This window comes from Sciurus vulgaris (assembly GCF_902686455.1).
Source record: "Sciurus vulgaris genome assembly, chromosome: 3".
In the NCBI taxonomy this organism is placed as follows: domain Eukaryota; kingdom Metazoa; phylum Chordata; class Mammalia; order Rodentia; family Sciuridae; genus Sciurus; species Sciurus vulgaris.
In genome coordinates, this window is record NC_136463.1 from 170,400,675 (window position 1) to 170,422,976 (window position 22,302).

The 22,302-nt window shown below is 43.6% G+C and overlaps 1 protein-coding gene across 9 annotated transcripts in view; it reads left to right on the plus strand.

The window, feature by feature from the left end:
* Positions 1 to 22,302, plus strand: part of TTLL4 (tubulin tyrosine ligase like 4) — a 33,808-nt gene that overhangs the window by 10,116 nt on the left and 1,390 nt on the right. For 2 of the 9 annotated variants that reach the window (XM_079135214.1, XM_079135208.1), the window contains exons 2-18: positions 5,341 to 5,558; positions 6,254 to 7,846; positions 9,079 to 9,188; positions 9,535 to 9,598; positions 15,151 to 15,278; positions 15,710 to 15,820; positions 16,201 to 16,277; positions 17,092 to 17,283; positions 17,380 to 17,462; positions 17,688 to 17,816; positions 18,149 to 18,271; positions 18,563 to 18,661; positions 18,978 to 19,112; positions 19,580 to 19,732; positions 21,016 to 21,118; positions 21,747 to 21,957; positions 22,100 to 22,170. In XM_079135214.1, coding sequence (XP_078991340.1) covers positions 6,351 to 7,846; positions 9,079 to 9,188; positions 9,535 to 9,598; positions 15,151 to 15,278; positions 15,710 to 15,820; positions 16,201 to 16,277; positions 17,092 to 17,283; positions 17,380 to 17,462; positions 17,688 to 17,816; positions 18,149 to 18,271; positions 18,563 to 18,661; positions 18,978 to 19,112; positions 19,580 to 19,732; positions 21,016 to 21,118; positions 21,747 to 21,957; positions 22,100 to 22,170 — 3,285 coding nt within the window. In that variant the 5' untranslated portion in view covers positions 5,341 to 5,558; positions 6,254 to 6,350. Of the gene's footprint in view, positions 1 to 5,246; positions 5,559 to 6,253; positions 7,847 to 9,078; positions 9,189 to 9,534; positions 9,599 to 15,150; positions 15,279 to 15,709; positions 15,821 to 16,200; positions 16,278 to 17,091; positions 17,284 to 17,379; positions 17,463 to 17,687; positions 17,817 to 18,148; positions 18,272 to 18,562; positions 18,662 to 18,977; positions 19,113 to 19,579; positions 19,733 to 19,925; positions 21,119 to 21,746; positions 21,958 to 22,099; positions 22,171 to 22,302 lie in introns of those variants that run through there. The other 7 variants (XM_079135209.1, XM_079135210.1, XM_079135211.1 and 4 more) reach the window with 7 other exon arrangements.

Genomic DNA, 22,302 nt, shown 5'->3' on the forward strand with positions numbered 1-22,302 from the left:
TTTTGCTGGGCAGTGAGGTTTTCAGGTACAATCAGGTTTAGACACACTACCCTCTAAGTATTGGGAGGCCTCCCCTGCCCCTGTTGTGTGTTGATGGACCCCAAAGTGCTTCTGTTAAACTTAATGTGCCAGGCTCAGGTGTTTGCCTTCTCCCTGGATTGAGCCAGAGTTTGCAAATTCATTGGCAGTTTAGGGTGGTATGTGGTGGATGAATAGTTCATCTTTAGGTGGCTACATTTAAAAGATGCCTGTTATAGTGTTCCTCATATTAAGTATGTGACTTTTGTTCTTTTTTGGGTGTGAGGTATACCAGGGATTGAACTCAGTGGCACTTGACCGCTGAGCCACATCCCCAGACCTATTTTGTATTTTATTTAGAGACAGGGTCTCACCAAGTTACTTAGTGCTTTGCTTTTGCTGAGGTTGGCTTTGAACTTTCGATCTGCCTGCCTCAGCCTGCTTAGCTGCTGGGATTACAGGGGTGCACCACTGTGCCTGGCAGTGACTTTTGTTCTTATGCCTTAGAAATGACAGGTGGATTCCCCAGTCAAGCCCACTGCAGGTAATGGATCAAGGAGCAAGTCCATTGATTTGGGCTGTTTACGTGCAAACTCCATTTCTGTATACTTTATAGGAAAGTCCAAGTTCATTATGTGCTACCTGCCTTCTGGTCTGAGGAAAACCAAGCTTTCCTTTAAATAGCAATGATTTATTTAAAAAAAGCTTTATTTGGAAATGACAAAAAAGTTACAAAAAAAAAAAAAAATAGTATGAAGCATTCCCACTACACTTTACCCAGATTGATTTAATGCCAGTATTTTTTACCATACTTGGTTTATTATTCATTAATATTCTCTTATATGTATTCTCTTTTTAAGTTATTTGAAAGTAAGTTCCATACATGATGCCCTTTATATCTGAATACTTCTTTAAAGCATCCTGAATGTTTATTAAAACCAGGATATTCTCTTACCTTGCCACAGTATAACCATCAAATTCAGGAAATTAACATTGATTCAATATACTGTTATTTAATCTGTAGACCTTATTCAAATACTGTCAGTTCTTCCAACAATATCCTTTGCATGGCCCAGGATCATACATTGTATTTATTTGTCATGTCTTAAATTCCTCTAATCTGTAATAGTTTCTTATTCCCAGTCTTAGAGGAGAAACATCTGGTGTTTTACTATTAAGGATGATATTAGGGGCTGGGGGTGTAGTTAAGTGACAGAGCACTTGCCTAGCATGAATGAATCCCTGGGTTCCATCCCTAGCACTTGAGGGGCAGAGAAGAGATTGGCTGTTCCTTTAATCTTTTGATATTTCTATCAGATTTTTAGCCCTTCCTTACTTTTTGACTGTACAAGGTATTCTGGGCTTATCTCCTGCTTCTCTACCCCAGCCTGGGAATGAGCCATTTCTTGCAGAGCTCTGGCTCCTCATGTTAACAGATGGTATTTAGAAACAAGGTCTGGGCAGTTGAGTAACAGTTACTTTTTAACTCTTTCACCTAGTGTTTTCAGAAATGCTAGCCAAAATCTAATTATAAAAACCATAACAAGACCTGAAAGCAAAGGAATGGAAGAGGTTTTGTTTTCTCCATACCTTCTCCTGGAATGTCCCAAAGTACTTTTCGGTTGCCCTTTAGTGCCAAGTCACACGTGCAGCTAGAGAATCTAGTTGCTGGTAGTATAATAAATTTCACAAAAGCTCCTAAATAACAAGACAGTTAGGTATTTTATAAAAGAACATTGCTGTCTTAGCTAAAATTTTGCGGTGGGATAATTATCGCCTGCTCCTTGTATCTTCCCCCTTCTCGGAAGCTTGTAAAAGGGCTGAGGGGAAAAAATGAGATCATTGGGTGCCAATAAAAGGGAGGGTCTGAACTACCATGACACAGATGTTTAGTATGGGCCAGGTACTATGCTTTTATATGCTTCATGTGTTCTTTCTTTCCTTTCTTTCCTTTCTTCCTTCTTTTTTTTTTTTTTTTTTTTGTACTGGGGATTGAACCCAGAGGCCCTTTACCCATGAGCTACATCCCCAGCCCTTTTTGTTTTTTATTTTGAGACAGTTTGCTTAGGGCCTTGCTAAGTTGCAGAAGCTAGCCTTAAACTTGTGATCATCCCAAGTTGCTGGAGTTATAGTCAGCCCCACTAGTTTGACTTCATGTGAATTTTCTAATTTGATCTCTCACAACTACTTAGTGGGTACTCTCTCCTGTCTGTCCTGGAATATTCCAGCTGTGTAGATTCAGCACTGGAATATAATTCACTGCTGACTAGGGCTGGGCTTGGCAGAAGTCACCAGGAGGTGGTAGCTGCTGGTGCAGCATGACTGAAGGGAGGAGGATTGCTCTAGAGACTTCCTGGGCAACTTTGCACAAGTAATAACATGGTTTTGGTTTAAAAATTAAGCAAGACAGATGCCTTGAAGTAAACTATCAAATATCCCCCTCACATTCCTTTGCTTAGTCCTCATCCCCTCTTCTCCCCTGACCATCATTAACAGTGGAGTGTATATTCTTCCAGACTTTTTTTTTTTTAGTTGTAGGCATATACAATACCTTTATTTTATTTTTACGTGGTGCTGAGGATTGAACCCAGAGCCTCATGCATGCTAGGTGAGCACTCCACCACTGAGCCACAACCCCAGCCTTCTTCCAGACTTTTGGTTTTGCACAGTCCAGTCAGATGTCCTGAGAACGATCCAGAGGAAATTTTCTTCCAAGTTAGGTCCTCCCAACTGAACTTTACTTGCCTTTCAGCTGGGTGCTTTCCTGTTTGGACCAAGATTGAAGAACTTAGCCACAGAAATATACTTATTTTCTTCTAAACTTGAACTCTGCAGGCTATAGGTCAGTGTTTGTGTCCTTTTTGCTTTTTAAGCCCTCCTGTTCCCCAGGGATCATATGTAGGAACAAGAAAATGTTAGATCATTGACTCTGTAAAATGTTAGATTATTCAAAGTTATTTTCCAGGTGAGGTGAGTTTATTGGCTCCTAAAGTGAATTCTTTGCAAGCTGCTAGTTGGACTGTCAGCAAATGGAGAATCCTTTGGACTTAGTCAAAGACAGTAAGTATGAATGCTTTTGCTTGTCTTTCAGTGGCATACATATGTGGCTAAAAGTGTATGCAAACTGAATGAAAATAGCAGAGCTTGTGGTAAATCCTTTTAAAACTTGTATAATCATCATTTGGTCTTTATGAGTTTAGATTTGTATAAGTTGAGTATATTTGAAGCAAGATTTACATCAGTGGCCTTTTACATACACAAATATCTTTCCTTTCTGTTCTTTTTTCTTTGATGTCTTGTCCTAAATATTGCCTGGGAGATGGGCAGTTTGTCTTGGAATTAAAGTCACACACATAGAGTGTGTCATTATGGTGCACTTAGAAATTTAAGAGTCTGGGAGAAGGGTCTCCCAGACGTTGTCTCATAAGCCAAGAGTATACTACAGGGAAGGGCTTGATGACCTTGCAAAAAACTGCCTTGGAGTGGCACCATGGTTTTTGGTTCCCAGACATTCTTTGCCTGTCTGTGCTTTGACTTTATGGCAGAACTCACTAGTATTGATGCATTAGCTTTTGGAATTATTTTCTTGCTTTTCAACTTCTTAGATTTTGAACCTTTGCAAGTTTTTTTTTTTTTTTAAGTTTTACTACTTAACACCCCTGTAGCCACTGGATAACATACAGGTAAAGGTGACCTGTGGCAGAGGTTGGGGGCCTAGGACAAAGTTTTCCTGAATGTTCTAGCTAGGTTTCTGCTTCTCATTGTGTAAGGTTTTAATTTCACTAGGAATCAGTACAAGGAGAAAGAAGGAAGTTATATTAGCAACCATCATGTCTTTCTGTAAGCCAGATAACTACTTCTGAACCAAAAACACTGAAACCAGTTTGGAATCCTCGTATATGATAACTGTTGTGGAGTGTTACTATTTACTTCCCATTCTTGGAACTATTCTCTGCAGAGTATGTGACATGACAAATTTGTCTTTGCTCAGCACTACCTGACTCAGCCATCCTAGCCAACGTAGATGTCTCTGACTAGCTGTGGAGCTCTTTCTCAGAGTTACAGAAATACCTTATGAACTTGGCCCTTGCTGCACATATCTTTCTTTAGGAAGACAGGTGCCCCTTCATGTTGGCATCCTACACATCATGGGAACTGTGAGAGGAGACTAGGAATGAAAGTGTCTGGTGTAGACACCGGAGCCCTGAAATCCCATCAATTGGAGAGAAGAGAAGAGAATCTACCCTGCTCTGGCATTTGTTGAGCTGGCCTGCTTCACACTGTCTGGGATTGGGCTACCCAAAGCTTCTAGGAGGGTGGGAGTTTGTTCTTAGCCTTCTTCCTCATTTGGATTAAAAGGCAAGCCAGTTGGATGTCAGACTGCTTGTGTCCATGTTCCTAGCACTAAGGATTTACATGGTGGGACTCAGGCAAAACTGAGCAGTGTGTGGTGACAGAGAGGAGCTCGTCACCTAGCCCCGAGGTATTATGCAGTGAGTGCCAGTGGCTTTGGGGGAGTGTGGGGTTGTCTGTGGCATTGATGTGGCAGCAGTGGTGTGCTCCTACATGCTTCACCCATGAAGGCCTGTACCAGCTCTTATTAAGGCATGAAAGTCTGAGATAGCATGATGCACACAGGGAGTTCTGAGTGGGATTGTTTTTCAGGGGATACCAGCCTGAATCTTGATTTCCTTAATACTTTTTTCTCCTATCACTTTGGTGTGTCCATTGTGTTACATTGGTAGGGCAAGACGTGGGTTCCTGAAAGAGGACTGAGTTGGGACTAAATCTTGACAATAACCTAACTCATAAACGTGCACACGTGCAGTCTTGTGAAGTCTTTGGCAGGATTTGCCTCTTCCTGTTGTGTGTGCTTCCCTATCATACGTGCACAGGGTAATTGTTCCATTTACAGTTTCCACAGTTAGGACTTATGCAGAGATCTATTTTATGTCACCTCATTTTGAGGTAAAACTGACCTCAAAATCTAGTTTCAGCATTTATGCTGTTTTTAGCACACTATTATTTTGAATATTGGTAGTGATACATTGTGACTTTTTGTACTGTCCTTGGGGAAGAATCCATGGAGGTCAGCCTTTGCAGGAAAAGAAGGTGATGTCCACATGGCTTTTGCAGGTTGTTTGTAGGTGTCATCCTTTCTTTGGAAACATCTGATGAGGATAGCAGGATTCCATTCAGAATTATCCCAGACATCTGACTTCTTACAGATGGACTTGGTTATCCCCACTCCCATGCTGCTGTGAAAGCAAACACCTTTCCCTGCAGTTGTGAAAACGGGAATATTTTGTGAATTTGATTTAGAAAGAGAGTGACCATGCTGAAGAGATTAAGACTCAGAACTACAAGACTGGTTCAGAGATTCTGCACGAGAGGAAACGATGAATGAGAAGACAGACTCTGTCCCCAAGAGCAACCCAAACTGAAGTCTGGGCTTTGGAGTAAAGAAAACTTTTCTCCTCCTTGCCTCTCCATTCCCTGAACTCTTCTGTCCCATTGTGGCTGCTGGGAATAAAGTCACTGTAAGTAAAAATAATGTTGGTGTTTAGTTTCATTTTCTTTCTTCTTTTTCCTGTTAACATGTTGCTTGGGATTTAAGTCTGTATGACTTCAAGATTTTTGAACAGATGAAATTTTTGTTTTAGCTCCAGAATAAACTCCAAGGTTAGCAGGGGAATTCTCTGCTCCTGTCTGAATTTGTCATGCTTAACTGTGAAAAGCAGGCCAAACTAGGGGTAGCTGAGAGCAAGATTGGGGAGAAATAGAGGTCAAATGCATTCTCAGATGATCTTTGAGTGTTCAGAACTGGTAGGTGAGGAGGAAGATATTGGCTTGTCTCTGCCATTTCCAGACTTGCCTCATTCCCAGCCACATTGGTTTTAGGTGAGGGAATGTGGCCACTCAGGGAAAATTGTGTATGGTGAGACAGAGAGATGTACCTGTTTTTGGAGAGGAAAGCACACCTTCTGAGTGAGAGGCAGATACAGGGAGCAGCCTCACAGTGGTGGAACCTTAAAGTCTGATTGGATGAGGGCAGCAGGAAGACCACTTGGAATTCCTTGGAAACATAGTGTTCTTCTCGCAGGGCCCCAAATGGCGATCAAGACTGGTTGCCTAAGAAAGGCCGAAGCGGGACTTGTCGCTTACCTGAGGGCCACTCTAGCATAGTTTCCATCCTCCCAGGACTACAGCATTCCCATCCCTCTCTCCCCTGCAGCCGACAGACTTCAGGGATGCAGCTGTTGCCACTGGAGATGTGTGGCATCTTACCTGAGCCAGGCCCTGAGGCCACATGGCCATGATGTGGGCCCCTCATGGCCTCAGCAGGAGCAGAGCACTACAGTATTGGCCTCCGCCGGGGAAGCAACTTCAAGCAGCGTGGTTCCTCAGACACAGTGCCTGCCCCACCTCCTGAGAAACCATCAGAGTGCAAAGTCTGGTCACAGGCCCATCAGCAGGTGAAGCCAATCTGGAAGCTGGAGAAGAAGCACGTGGGCACACTGTCGGCGGGGTTGGGCTCAGGCCTCTTGGGGGTTCCACCCCAGCCAGCCTATTTCTTTTGCCCCAGCACTTTATGTAGCTCTGGGACCACAACTGTCATTGCAGGCCACAGCAGCTCCTGTTACCTGCACTCTCTCCCAGACTTGTTCAGCAATACCCTGCTGTACCGTCGCTCCAATAGTAGGCACAAGCCATACCAGCAACTGGAGTCTTTCTGCTTGCGTTCAAGCCGATCAGAAAAAAAACCTTTTTCTCTCCCTCAGAAGAGCCTCCCTGTCAGTCTCACTGCCAGTAAAACCGCTTCTTCCACGGTCTTCCCCATGGCTCAGCCCATGGCATCCTCATCCACAGATCCATACCTCTTACTGGCAGCAGCTGGGGAAAGCCCTTCAAGGAGGAGCCTGGCCTCTGCCATCTCAGGGAAGATCCCGTCTCCACTGTCCTCTTCCTACAAGCCCATGCTGAACAACAATTCCTTCATGCGGCCAAGTAGCACTAAAGTGCCTTTATCTCAGGCTATAGAGGGCCTGAAGCCAGTATCCTCACCCAAGGTCCAGCCTATCTCCTGGCGTCATTCAGGGGGTACAGGAGACTATGCACCCCAGCCTGTTGATCATAAGGTGCCCCAAAGCACTGGCACTGTCCTAGAGCATGCCACTGCCCATATCACCCCTGCTACTCTGTCTACTCCTAGCTCCCTCAACACATCCACCACCAGTGTTGCCTCTTCCCAGTATAGCCAGAATAAATTAGCCTTGAGGACAGAGCCACATCCCTGTGGTCTGGATGACAATTCTGATTCCCAGGCTTCAGCTAAAGAGGTTCGTTTCACAGAGGCTGTGAGGAAGTTGACTGCAAAAGGTTTTGAGAAGATACCACGGCAAGGCTACCAGTTTGAACAGTCTTGTTTTGTGAACCCCAGCCTCCAGTGGAACCTCCTCAACAGGAGCAGGCAGTGGAAATCTGTGGCGAGCCAGCAGTTTCCTCAGGAGGATGCTGGATCAGATAGGATCCTCCCTGGTGCCTCAGATGCCTTGGAGTTGGACAGTACAGTCTTCTGTACCAAAAGGATCAGCATTCACCTCCTTGCCTCACATGCCAGTGGACTCAGTTCCAGCCCCGCCTGTGGGTCTGTAGTTGACCCCCCACCACCTGGAGAAGATAAAACTCCTCCTATTCCCTCTCCTTCCCTTCAGCCCCTTGGGGTAGCTGAAGTGGCCACCCATCTGTCTTCCATCCATCTGGACCAGCCTGGAAAGGAGAAACTTGAGGAAGGCAGGGAGCTGGGCTCACCTGCTAGGGATATTGGGTAAGTTGGAGAATGTTTTTAGTTCATTTTAGTAATACTGACCCAGTACCTCTGAAGTTCGATTTTATTTTTTAACTGTCTTAGAATTTTTGGCTTTCATTTTGGGGCAAGGATTAGGAAATTATAGCTTGCAGACCAAATCCAGCTTGTAGCTTGCTTTTTAAAATAAAGTTTTATTGAAATGCAGCCATGCCCATTTACTTCCTATTGTCTGTGGCTGCTTTTTTGTTTTTTTTTTTTTGTTTTGTTTTGTTTTTGTTTTGTTTTTTTGGTACTGAATATTGAATCCAAGGGCACTTTAAACTGAGCTACATCCCTACTTCTTTTTATTATTATTTTGAAACAAGATCTCACCAATTTACTTAGGGTCTTGCTAAGTTGGTAAGGCTGACTGCAAACTGAGATCCTCCTGCAGTGGCCTCCTGAGGTGCTGGGATCACAGGCCTTACAGTGGCTGCCATCTTGTTACAACAGAGGAGTTGAAGAGTTGTGACAGATTGAATAGCCTGCAAAACTAAAAACATTTACTCTTCTGTCCTTTAGAGAAAGAGTTTGCTAACCCCTGTTTTAGGTTGGAGATAAGACATAAGAATTCCACCACCAAGTGTTAGAATCTGTGACTTTTCTGTGTGTTCCAAATCAAATCAGGTTCCCAAGCATTGCTGGTATGACAGCCAGCTGTTTAGTCGAGAGGACATAGACATAGCTGATTCCTTCTCTTGTGTCTGGTTACTTTTCTGGAACCTTAGTCTGCCAAGTCATTCTGAGTTCCCAGTGAGCGACCTTGGAACATTTGAAGTTAATTGCCAGATATTAATTGATGGCATTTTATATGCATTGTTTTGCACTTACATATTATGAAGTAAAGGACTTCAAAGAAAATGGAAGACATAGTGCTTCTGTGAAGATGGGGTATGTAAAGAACTATGGCTAGATGTAAACTTTGAGGGCAAGAGAAATGAGTCGTGAGATCCAGGCAGGAGATAGCAGATTGGCAACAGGGAGGAAACAAACATTTGGGGATAAAAAAGGAATGAAGCCGTGTGTGGTGGCACATACCTGTAATCCAGTGACTCGGGAGACTTGGGCAGGAAGAATTCAAGTTTGAGGCCAGCCTTATCACCTTAGTGAGACCCTGTGAAATTAAAAAATTAAAAGGACTGGGGAATGAGACTCTTAACTGTGACGTCTTACGGAGTTGGTTGGGCTGGGGGCATGATTCTTTCTTTTAGTTCAGCAACTAACCCCCAGCCAGACCAGGTTGAGGCTGAAGATACAGAAGAAGAACTAATAGACAGTTTGGAGGACTGCTGCAGCCATGATGGGAATGAAGAGGAGGAGGGTGAGTAGGGAACCTTTTTCCTCCAAGTTGGGGTTGGTCGCAGCTCACTAGGGAAGGGGGCTCACAATTGTGTGCTGCGCTTGACTCTTATCACCCTCGTTAATCCACTTTGGGGGCCTTACGGGGAGCTTCTGGAGTACTTTGGTCCCTAATCCTCCTGAGCCATCAGTTTTGTCTTCTCTCTGCTGCTCTTGAGCTCAAGAAAGGCAGGTCAAGGTAGAGGGTGGTGTGTCATGGCTTCCAAAGAAGGGCTGAGCACAGAATATTCCAGGAAGAACTGCCTAGGCTTGGTGAGTGTGTGTGACAGTCTCTTTCAGTCGGAACTTCTCTGCTCTTCCTCCCCCAGGAGACTCAGAGTGCTCCTCCTTAAGTGCTGTCTCCCCCAGCGAGTCGGTGGCGGTGATCTCTCGGTGAGTGTCGGTGGTGTAGATCTTTGGTAGATACTCATTTTCGGTCTTTTTTCAAGATCGTGAAGAAACTGGCCTAAGAACCCTGACTCATTTCCCCCAGTTGGTATGCTCTTTCCTTTAGTTTTTGAACAGGGAGCAGTGGGGGACCAAGTTCTCACTCGTTATTTGGGTTTAAAAACAGTACTATGTTTCTTAGTTTGCAATTTGGTTTTGAGGCTCCAAGAAATTGTTCAACTAAAAAGACAAATATTTTCAAGAAGTGTTTAAGAAATGAATAAACCAATTAACTAAGAAACATATTTGAGGTAAATTCTCAGTCTTCATGAGGTAATTGCCACCTTGTATTCTAAAATGTATCCCATTATCAGAAATGGTTCTGAGATAGACAAATAGCAACTTTTAAAATGCTCTTTGGCTCCCTTCTGAGGTTAGTTTTATATTGGGGAAATAAGACTGATATTAACCTAATAATAAATTAAGATTAATATCCTAATTAAGGTTAATACCTTTGGATGGAGTCTGATGTTCATCCCTCACTAGGGAACCAAAAAAGTCAATCTCTTAACAAAGTCCTTTGGCAAAACAAATGATTATGGGGTTCTGCATAGGTGGGGAGTTGGGGGAGAGGAAGGAATGCAGGACTATAAAGACATCTCTATAAAGGTGAGCACTCATTGCATGGAAGATTTTTTAGAACTTGTTAAAGGATCATTTAAACTACCTTTAACATTCTCCACTATAATCTCCTATTCCCCTAACCATTTCCCTTGCCTCAGAATGCTTTGTCTTCATTAATTGATTATATATATTTTATATTTATGTATATATAAAATTAATTGATACATAATTCAAATGCAATTATATATAATTGACACAAAATATATACATGTGTGTGAGTGTGTATCCATATATGTATGTATATACGTATGTCTGTATTTTGGTACCAGGGATTAAACCCAGGTTGCTTTACCACTGAGGTACATCCCCAGCGCTTTTTATATTTTATTTTGAGACCAGGTCTCCTTTAGTTGCTTAGGCCCTTGCTTAGTTGCTGAGGCTGGCCTCAAACTTGCTATCCTCCTGCCTTGGACTCTTAAGCCTTCGGGGTTACAGGTATGTGCCACCACACCTGTCCTTTTTATGTTAAGTATTAAAAGAACCCCCTGAGGGAAAAGGTACACTCAAACGTTGCTGGTAGGACTGCAAATTGGTACAACTACTCTGGAAAGCATTATGGAGATTCCTCAGAAAACTTGGAATAGAACCACCATTTGTCCCAGCTATCCCACTCCTCAGTTTATACCCAAAGGACTTAAAATCGGCATACTACAGTTATGCAGCCACATTAGTGTTTATAGCAGCTCAGTTTATAGCTAAACTATGGAACCAACCTAGATGCCCTTCAACGAATGAATGGATAAAGAAAATGTGGTATATATACACAATGGAATATTACTCAGCCTTAAAGAAGAATGAAATTATGGCATTGGCAGGTAAATGGATGGAGTTGAGAATATCATGCTAAGTGAAATAAGCAAACCCAGAAAACCAAAGGCCAAATGTTTTCTCTGATATGCGGATACTAATCCATAATGGTGGGGGCCAAACTGGTGCTAGGGAAGAATGGAAGAACATTGGATTGGGCAGAGGGAAGTGAGGGAGTGGGGAGTGAGGGGAGGGGAGAGGGTGTGGGGGTGGGAACGATGGTGGAATGAGACAGACATTATTACACTATGTACATGTATGTTGTACAAATGGTATGACTGTATCATGTACAGCCAGAGAAAAGCGAAGTTGTGCTCCATTTGTGTAAAATGAGTTGAAAAGCATTCTGCTGTCATGTATAACTAATTAGAACAAATTAAAAATAATAATAATAAAGAACCTCAGGGCTGAGATTGTGGCTCAGTGGTAGAGCACTTGCCTAGCATGCATGAGGCCCTGGGATCGAGCCTCAGCACCACATAAAAATAAAAAAATAAAATAAAATTCAGAAAGAAAGAAATGGTTAAAAAAAAAAACAAAAACAAAAAACCCTGAAAGTACTAAACAAAATTTCTTTAAAAAAAATTTCTACTGAAAATACAAAAGAAAATACAAATATAAGAGCTGGGGCTGTGGCTCAGTGGCAATGTGCTTGCCTAGCACTTGTGAGGCACTGGGTTCGATCCTTAGCACCACATAAAAATAAGTAAAGAAAATAAAGCCTTTTCTCTCCATCTACAACTACCAAAAAAAAAAATTTAGGGACCTGGGGTTGTGGCTCAGTGGTAGAGCGCTTGCCTAGTATGGGTGAGGCACTGAGTTCGATCCTCAGCACCACATATAAACGAATAAAAATAAAGGTCTATCAACATTTTTAAAAAATTAAAAAATAAAACATATAGAATATTGGTGGTTTTTTAGTTTAAAATTTTTATTCTAATTTCTAGTTAAAATGTAGCCACACATGTCAAGGCTTATCTAACACATGGAGCATCCACTCTGGTTGCTTTTCTTTGTGTCAGCCTACCTTAGGGGAAGCTGAGAGAAAGCTTTCCACACTGTGGTTAGTGTGGGCAGGGGTAGCTGCGTCCCCATGGTGCTGTGGCTGCAGCTGTACCACCATAGAGCCCCAAGGCAGGTGAGGCAGAGCAGTCTGAAAAGTGGGAGAGAGAGAATTGGGACTTTCTGTGAAGGTGAACAGAAGTCCTGTTGCAGGTACTTGAGTCTGAGGTGTGAATTGTTAACTTCTGACTTATCACATCCTTTAAAAAGCTCAGCTCTTTCTAGTTATAAATAATGGGTATTGACTAAGAGATATCTTATGGATAATGGGTATCCATAAGAGAAAAATATATAGCATGGAATTGGTTTGGAGTCCTGCCTTTTCCATACTTAAGACTTGTCTGTGTGTATCCGTAGGCCTGCTTCATGACAGCCACACAACCTTTATCTTGTCATCTGATATGTAAGATAAAATTCATGATCTGGTAATATAGTTCAAAGTAAGAACACATTGAAGTGTGAGGGAGGCCATGGGGTTTAGTCCCCAACACCTCAGGATAAAAAGAAGAAAAATTCACCCAAGGTGTGTGTTAATCATTTGATCAGTCAGTAATTCCTATAAATTTTACAAACCTTCCTAGCAAGTATGAGGCTTTAAACATGGTTTTCAAGAAAATGAAGATCGATGCATTCCAAACCACTGTGGTGCACGTCTGTAATCCCAGTTACTTGGTAGGCTGAAGCAGGAGGATTACAAGTTCAAAGCCAACTGCAGCAACTTAGTGAGACCCTGTCTCAAAATAAAAAATAAGAACTGGGGATATAGCTTAGTGGCAAAGTGCCCCTAGATTCAATCCCCACTACCAAAAATAAAATTAAGATGATTAAAATAAAAAAATGCTTTGGATTGCCAAAAAATCTTAACTTTTTCCTCTACTATCATAAGATTTTTACATTTCTTATAGAATATTTGAGAATTACTGAAAAAGCAGAAAGATCATTTGAGAACATTGCCTTTATTCCTCTATCCAGCAGTTCCCCATGCCCCTTCACATTAGTTGGTTGGTTGGCTTTTTTGAGAAAGGATATTGTGTTGCCAGACTGGCCCCGACTCCTGGGTTCCAGCCTCCTGTCTCCCACCAGTAGCTTTATTACACTTCCTGCTGCTGCTCCTCCCCCGCACCAAGAATCGTGTAATTTTAGAAATGGCAGTCATCAAGTCCGGTGAAAAAATCGAGGACCAGTGACGTAAGTGTTTCAAGATCATAGGTTGTAGGCTTCCTAGACTAAAAGGGTGTGTCCAGTACCCTTGAGAGGCAGCTAACAAGGGCTTTAAACTCTTTGGTTTTAGTTAAACTTTTGAATTTAAGATAATTGCAGTTGTAAGAAATTAACAGAAAGATTCTCTATTCTTTACCCAGTTTTCCTCATGTTGTAAAATGTTGCAAAAAACAGTAAAATGTAGTATAGTTATTATTATCAAAGGATGTTGACATTGACCAGGGCAAGATACAGAATATTTCTGTCATTGCAAGAATCCCTCTATAATTTTGTCATTTCAAGAATGTTACACAAATGGAGTGATATCAGTATGTAACCTTTTGGGATTGGCTTTTCTTCACTTAGCATGTTCTGTAGAAGTGAATCTAGGTCATTGCAATTGCATGTATTAATAGTTAATTCCTTTTTGTTACTGAGTAGTATTCCATGGTATAGATATGCCACAGGGTTTTTGTTTTGTTTGTTTTGTTTTTAAACCTGCATCTATTAAAGAAAATTTGCATTGTTTCCAGCTTTTGGCTATTATGAATAAAACTGCTATGAATCATGTAGTTTTTTTTCTTTTTTCTATTGTTATGTACATATTTTTATGTGAACATAAGCCTTTTTCTCTCTGAGATAAATACTTGGGAGTTCACTTGCTGTTCATATGGTAGTTGCATATTAGTTTTTTTGGAAACTGCCAGAACTATTCTCTAGAGTGACTTTTATGTGCCTATCTTTGTTTCTGTATTTTAACTCATTCTTCTTGATTTTCAACAATCTTAAACATCTGATGTTCAGTCTTTGAAGGAAAAACTGGGAAATGAAGAATAGAGTTGAATTCATTGGAATTTTTAAACTAGGAGTTAGTATTTAACTTGACCCAATAAAGTAAAAATCCATTAAAATCTTAAGATTTGGAATACTGAACTATTTTACATATAGTACTTATTTCTATTGTACTGAAAATGATAATAGGTAAAATGACCCTTTTTCTCCCGGTGCTGGAAATCAAACTCAGGAACTTGTGTGATAGGCAAGCGCTCTACCACTGAGCTATACTCACAGCCTAAAAGTGACTTTTTATGATAAAAATCAAATTTTATAATATATGTGAATCATAAAAGCTCAGTGTAGAGAATGACTATTCTCTCTATTTTTCAAAGATATATGTTCTCTTTAAAGATGTGGTCTTTGTCAGTTGGCTTGTACTGACAGATGGTTATACTGACAGATAGGGCTACCTCAAAGGGTAGCCACATCCTTAGCCCTGTTTTGTAATTTTTATTCAGAATCGGGGTCTCACTGAATTGCTTAGCACCTCACTGTTGTTGAGACTGGTTTTGAACTTGTGATCTTCCTGCCTCAGCCTCCCAAGCTGCTGGGATTACAGGCGTGCGCCACTGTGCCAGGCTCTAGGTGACTTGCAGTGGTGTAGCTGTATGTAGGTCAACTCTTAACACCTAATTTGTGAAATAATTACTGAGTACTTGTCTTTTCAGAATCATTATATCTAGCTGGGCACAGTGGCGCATGCCTGTAGTCCCAGCGGCTTTGGAGGCTGGAGCAGGAGGATTGCAAGTTCAAGTCCAGCCTCAGCACTTATCAAGGCCCTAAGTAACTTAGTGAGACCCTGTCTGAAAATAAAATATAAAAAGGGCTGGGGAAGTAGCTCAATGGTAAAGCACCCCTGGGCTGGGTCCCCAGTACCGGGGGGGCGGGGGGGGGAAGAATCCTCTGTAATACTGTGACACCTCAGGCCTGTTGCTTTTCCTTACTCTGCCATTTGTTTTTTATCTTAGGAACTGTGCGGAGATTCTTACCAAACCTCATCATTCCAATCATGAGAAAGTTGTCCGACCAGCCCTTATCTACAGTCTCTTCCCCAATGTGCCCCCTACCATCTATTTTGGCACTCGAGATGAAAGAGGTAAATGTGGCCAAGTGACAAAGCCCAGAAGAGCCCAAGGAGGTGGTGATAAAGGTGGGAAGGGGCTTCCAGAATGACTTTTATGGTGGTTACCACACTGTGCTCCGGTTTCACCTGGTTATCGGTCCAATATGGGGACCTTTCTTGCCTGTCCTTTAGCTGTTCCTTTTCAGCCTCATAATCTTAGACTTAGCGCACGCCTTCTAACCTTGTTTACTTTCCTCTTTCAGTCTCCCCTTTTTTGCTTCTCATTCCTGCCCAATCCCCTTTTTTCTCTAAAGTGTGCTCCTCTGAAACCCCGATCTGGAACAATTCGTAGGGATTTGCCTACCCAGGAAAGATGGGCACCAGTGTCTTTTACATCTGCTCACCACACACTTCTCCTGCTCTTCTCACTCCTGCCCTACCTCCCATCCTGTACCTTCCCCCAGTGGAGAAACTCCCCTGGGAGCAAAGGAAGCTCCTCCGGTGGAAGATGAGCACAGTGACCCCCAACATTGTCAAGCAGACCATCGGGCGATCACACTTCAAAATCAGCAAGAGTGAGTTGCTCGCCTTACTGTGAGCCTGTCCTCTTTGTTCCACCAGTTGGGCTTTGGGTAGGAGGAAAGCCCTGGATTCCCTTTGGGCACAGCTGGAGACCGTGTTTGAAGTTTCAACCTTATAGTGGTGGCATAGCTGTGGAAGCCCTCTGGACTGAACCTGTTGCTCAGAGTTGGGAGACAGAATGTCACTGTTTTGTCCCTGGCCCCAGGGCCTCATGTAGGACAGCTCCATGGCAAGTCTTGGAAACCTAGTCAGGGAGCTGTGCCCAGATGAGCCCCTTATCTCCAGACTTACTAAAGGCCCTAGTATTTCTGGGCCCTCTGTGTCTCGGGGACTGAGCTGCCAGCAGGACTGACTTCCCAATTGCCCTCTTCAGGAAATGATGACTGGCTGGGCTGCTGGGGTCACCACATGAAGTCTGCTAGTTTCCGATCCATTCGAGAGCATCAGAAGGTAGGGGTACTTTCTGAGGAACTGTTCCCCTGGTCTTTGGGTTAGGCCAAGAGGAGGGTGGTGTCAGTAGTGGTGAGAGTGAATGTGGAGAGAAGAGGGTAACTGCAGAGATATGAGGAAGGTTTATGGAGAAAGGAGTTCAAGGAGGGGTGTAGGGCGAGACCCTAACAGACCATGCACAACTCCACTTCTGCTGCAGTGTCTTGGCCAGTCGCCACTTCTCAAAGGTACTTTTTCCTGGTGTACCTTGATATGTAATGTTTGTTTTCAGATGATGTTTCCCAATAACCACTGCACATCGCTTCCATATCCCATGCTGAGTTTTTGTAAAGAGGACTTCTGGTCTCATGTTGGAACAGATGAGCCCCTTATCTCCAGACTTACTAAAGGCCTAGTGTTTTTCTCTTCTTGTCCCATCGCAACAGATTTTTCTTTGCATTCAAGGTGATGTCATGCCTATCTTAATCATAGTTGTTTTTCCTTGTCTTTTTTTTTTTTAAGTTGTAGATGGACCCAATACCTTTATTTTATTCATTTGTTTTTTATGTGGTGTTGAGAATTGAACCCGGTGCCTCACACATGCTAGGCAAGTGCTCTACCAATGAGCCACAACCCCAGCCCTTCCCTTGTCTTTTACTTATCTTTTGGTGAGTGCTCAGTGTTGGATACATGAGGACCATAAAGCAATGTCAGTGATATGGAATAGGAGTGTGCCCTGCTGCTGAGGAAGTTGGAATGACCTAATGGGGCTTGTCTTCTTCTCTGTAGTCTCACCTCACCCTATCCCTGCTCTCACCTTTTGTCCCTTCTGTAGCTAAACCACTTCCCAGGTTCTTTCCAGATTGGAAGGAAGGACCGACTGTGGCGGAACCTGTCTCGAATGCAGAGCCGCTTTGGCAAGAAGGAGTTCAGTTTCTTCCCCCAGTCCTTTATCCTGCCCCAGGATTCCAAGCTCCTGCGCAAAGCCTGGGAGAGCAACAGCCGCCAAAAGTGGATTGTGAAGCCAGTGAGTGGGTCACAGTGGGCAGTAGGTGGTGATCTGAGAATAGAACAACATAGTTTTGTGCCTGGAGCAAATCTTGTCTCCTCTGCTCCTCTCTAGCCGGCATCAGCTCGAGGCATTGGCATCCAGGTCATTCACAAGTGGAGTCAACTCCCCAAGCGCAGGCCCCTCCTGGTACAGAGGTGAGCCCATCTGTAGCTCACATTCCTCTCCCCATCTTCCGCTCTCCTTGACCTGTAGGTTTCCCTCTTAACAATGTTCTTCTGCCTCTTGTCCTCCCTGCTAAAGATGTTCCTTAGCCACCTGTTTTAGTGTCTTCATCTTGGGGACTTTGAACTGACTTGCCCTGACTTAGCTGCCCACCAAGCCCCACAGGCTGAATGGGGAGCTGCCTTTCCTCTGCGCAGGTATCTGCACAAACCCTACCTCATCAGTGGCAGCAAGTTTGATCTGCGGATCTATGTTTATGTCACTTCCTACGATCCTCTACGGATTTACCTCTTTTCAGATGGACTTGTCCGCTTTGCCAGTTGCAAGTATGTGATTGTGGTGAAGTGTTACCTCATAATTTGGGGGATTTATTTTCCTCAGAGGGAGGAAAGCTAGAAGATGCCAAACAGAAAATAACATGTTTTAGTGATTTTTCTTAGTGAGGGGGGAGGCAGGAGGGAATGAGAAGTTCTCTACTTCACTGAATTTGCAGGACTGAGGTGGGACAAAGGAGGTGATTACTGACTGATAAACTTCTTTGGTCCTTTGGATCTGAAAAGATCTGTGTACTTGTCCTTTACCTCCTCAGGATTTGGGGAATTATTTGGTCCATTCTCTGCTTGCTCACTGTCTTACGTCTGCCTTTCTTTGTTTCCAGGTATTCCCCTTCCATGAAGAGCCTTGGTAACAAGTTCATGCATCTGACCAACTACAGTGTCAATAAAAAGAATACTGAGTACCAAGCCAATGCAGATGAAACCGCCTGCCAGGGTCACAAATGGTATTGAGGGCAGAGTGTTCCAGTCAAATGAAGCCCTAGAGGGCGTAGAGTCCTGGGACTCGGAAGGTTCAGGGGCCTGGTAGTAGTGGAATAGTATAGCAACTGGAGATTACATAAGCAGTTGTAAATGTAGAGTTGATCTGCGTGTAGTCAAGTTCATCTCAATTCAGAATGTCAAAGGAAGAGATATGAGAAATATATCTTTAGGCCTTTTATTTCCTGTTTTTCTCATTTCTTCATCATTCATTTCTAGAATATTACCTTAAATACTCCCTTTTCCTCCCCCTGCAGGGCGCTGAAGGCTTTGTGGAACTACCTGAGCCAGAAGGGAGTCAATAGCGATGCCATCTGGGAGAAGATAAAGGATGTTGTTGTCAAAACCATCATCTCGTGAGTTACACTGCCACTCTGGGTATGGGGTCTGCTACTGGGGAGCTCCCGTGATTTCTTATTGGCCTTAGGCTGCTGTCCTCTAGGCTTTTCACCATGCTGTGGTTCTGTTCTAAGGACAGGGAATAATTAAATTCTGCTCATTTGCTGAACTTCATACCTCAGGAGTTGGTCTGGATCCTATAAATCTCTTAGGAGCCACTTTTCCTGTGTGGTTTCTCCCTGCCTCACTCTAGGCCACTCCATTGGCAGAGCAGCTCTGAGTATGGACCTTTAGGAGGAGCTGGACTGAATACTTCTTTATCCCTGTGTCCAGATCAGAGCCCTATGTCACCAACCTGCTCAAGATGTATGTGCGGCATCCCTACAGCTGCCATGAACTCTTCGGTTTCGACATCATGCTAGATGAGAACCTCAAGCCCTGGGTCCTGGAAGTTAATATTTCCCCAAGGTAGGGTGTATTTTCATTATACTTGCAATAGAATTCATCCCATATCCTAAGGATCTCTTTGTCACTCTAGTCTTGTAAGTTTGGGGAACATATTTCCTTCCCTAGAATTTGTGTTTAACCTTCATGGTCTGTGTTTGCTCATTCACTTATTCTTTGTCATTATCTCAAGGTACTTTAAGGATGTAGAGGGGTTGTTAAAAGTTGCTCTTTTCAAGTTGATCCCTACTATTCGTTTTCCTCTAGCAAACCAAGGTCATGGGCAGGTTTACCAGGCTGGGTGAATTATTCACTATCTTGGGACATGAAACTTCCATGATAATGTTTGAGCGCTAGGGCATTGGAGCCCCTTTTGTCCTAGGGAAGCCAAGGACATAGGGTCAGGGACTGTTAGAGTGCTGCTTTGGACATAGGGTCAGAAACTATTTGGAGTGCTGCTTTGTCCACACTGTGCATCCTTTCCCCCAAAGCCTCCATTCCAACTCTCAACTGGACATCAACATCAAAGGCCAGATGATCCGGGACCTTCTGAATCTGGCGGGATTCGTTCTGCCCAATGCAGAGGATATTTCCAGCTCCAGCAGCTCTGGCAGCTCCAGCAGCTCCAGCAGCTCCGGCAGCAGGTCAGCCTCCTGATTTCCCTGAGCCTTCGCTGGCTGCATGAATAGCCCATTGTGATTCTGAGAAGGAACGGGTTCTGGATCTTCTCTTTTGCTTGGTATCCCTTGCTGCTCAGTCTGACCCTCCTGTCCATCTGCACATCCCTGCCATTAGAACTCCTAAAAGTAAGTTTGGTTATTTTGCTCCCCTGCTCAGGAATCTCCACATGGCCTGGGAACCAAGTTAACTCCTTATCTGGACATTTGAGGTCTGGCCTTCTTTTCCTGGGTGCATTTCTCTCTACTCCTCTTCCTGGCTCCTGAGCTCTGACAGACCAGATCACTCACAGAAGCTAAAGGTTGGGAGGATCCTTAGGACTAGTTAGAACAGTCTTGTTCTCTGAGAAGTTCATTGCTTCTTACCGTTCTCCTTAGTGTCCTTTCCTCTGCTCATGGGGTTTCTTCCCTCTGAAATACTCCTCAGCCAGACCCCCCTTTAACCACCAGAGCCTCTGCAGACAACATCTTCATGAAGCCAGCTTACTGTGTTTTTTTTTTTTCCTCCATTCCCCCAAAGCACTGGGCCACTCTTATGTTTATTAAGTGCCAGTGCTATGTAAGGAAACACCTGTGTAAGTAAACCCTAAAGATTACTATTAGTATCACAGTTTATAGAAGAAACTGAAGATCCCTACATTAAATAACCCTTCCAGGGTCATTCAGCTAGACAGTGGTACAAAGTAGAAGTAAAATCCCAAGTTGCCTGGACACAAAATTTGCTTTTTCTACTTTATACCTTATTGACTTATCTTTGACTCTGTCCTGTGGTTATTTGTCATTTAACTTGTTCCACTTGTATTCTGTAAGCTCCTTGGAGGCAGGGCTGCTTTTCAGTCATCATTGTATCTTTCTCAGTGTTGATCGTAGTAACATGAATGATGACACAGTGTGGGGGTTTAGTCACTTGCCCGGCGTCATACAGTCAGTAGGTGTGTGGTAAGTTTTCACTAAATTAAACTAAACCAAAGTGTTCAGCAATTAGGCTTACTCCATTGTCCTCTTTTATTTGTTAAATTCAGAAGAGGGTATCTTGTACTCAGTTCTTCCATGGTAGGTGGTGCTGGATGACTCTCAGTCAGGCTACTTGAGTGGATTGCATTTTAATGTGATCCATTCAAGTGACAAACATCTTCCACATGTCTTTGTCTTCTCCTAGGAAATGTGTCTTCCTGGGTTGGACCTCTCTGAATTCCTCAGGAGGGAAGCTTCTGACTATACCTTTGCTTTTTGTCCATTCCCTGCCTTAGCCTGCCCAGCTCTCCCAGGGACAAATGTCGAATGGCACCAGAGCATTTTACAGCACAGAAGATGAAGAAAGCCTATTATCTCACTCAGAAAATTCCTGACCAGGTAGGAGATTGGCCTTCCCTTGTGTCAGCAGAAAGCTTCTTTGACCAAACATTTGGAACCTCAGAGAAACCAGCTTTCCCTCTCTCTGCAGCAGGGTTTCTTAACCCTGGGATCCAGTGACATGTAGAGATATGCTGGCATATTCCTTACTCTGGGAGAGAGCTGATGGCCTCTGTCACCTTTTCAAGAGCCAGTGCTCTCGGCTCACTTGTCAGAGCTGTAGCCCTTCATGTTTACGGTTTCTTTCCCTGAGGGGTGCAGTGGAGCCTGGGAGGCATGGTCTTCTCAGCAGATATGGGAGCCGATGATAGAGTAGCGGGGATAATGCTAGTGCCGGATCTGTGTTGTCGGACCCTGATCTCAACTCCATCCAACAAACCAATTAATCTCAGAGCCCCAGTGCTCCTCCAACCCCAGTCAAGAGCATTTTCCTCCACTTGCTAATTAGTTTAGTGGTCTTAGAAACAAATGGAGTACAGAGCTGGCTCACCAGGCAACACTAGTGCTCCTATGAGGGTTCTGGAGCACCTGGACCCCTGGGCTGTGCTTCTTGTCCCCAGCTTCTTGATTCTCTGCCTCTTGCTCACTCTCTGCCACACCCTCTTCCTCCTTGTTCCTCGGACCACAGGACTTCTATGCATCTGTGCTGGATGTCCTGACACCAGATGATGTTCGGATTCTAGTCGAGATGGAGGATGAGTTTTCTCGTCGTGGTCAATTTGAACGAATTTTTCCTTCTCGAATCTCTTCTCGCTATCTCCGCTTTTTTGAGCAGCCACGATATTTCAACATTCTCACCACTCAGTGGGAACAGAAGTACCATGGCAACAAGCTCAAAGGTGATGTGCCCTCCCTACCCATAGGAAGCTACTTTTAGTGAGAGATTAAATCCCATTAAACCAAGAAATGGACCTTCAGAACGATAAATGGGCCAGTTGATTCCTCCCTACTAATTTCCAAACCCCACTCATCTTGCCCTAGGAGTAGATCTACTTCGGAGTTGGTGCTACAAAGGGTTCCACACAGGAGTCATCTCTGATTCTGCTCCACTGGTGAGTTATGCTAGGGCAGGGAAAACAGCTTTTTCTTAGGCCCTACCCTCTCCTATATTAAAAGTAAGGCATGGCTGGGTGTGGCACATTCCTGTAATCTCAGCAACTTGATAGCCTGGCAGAGGAGCTCAA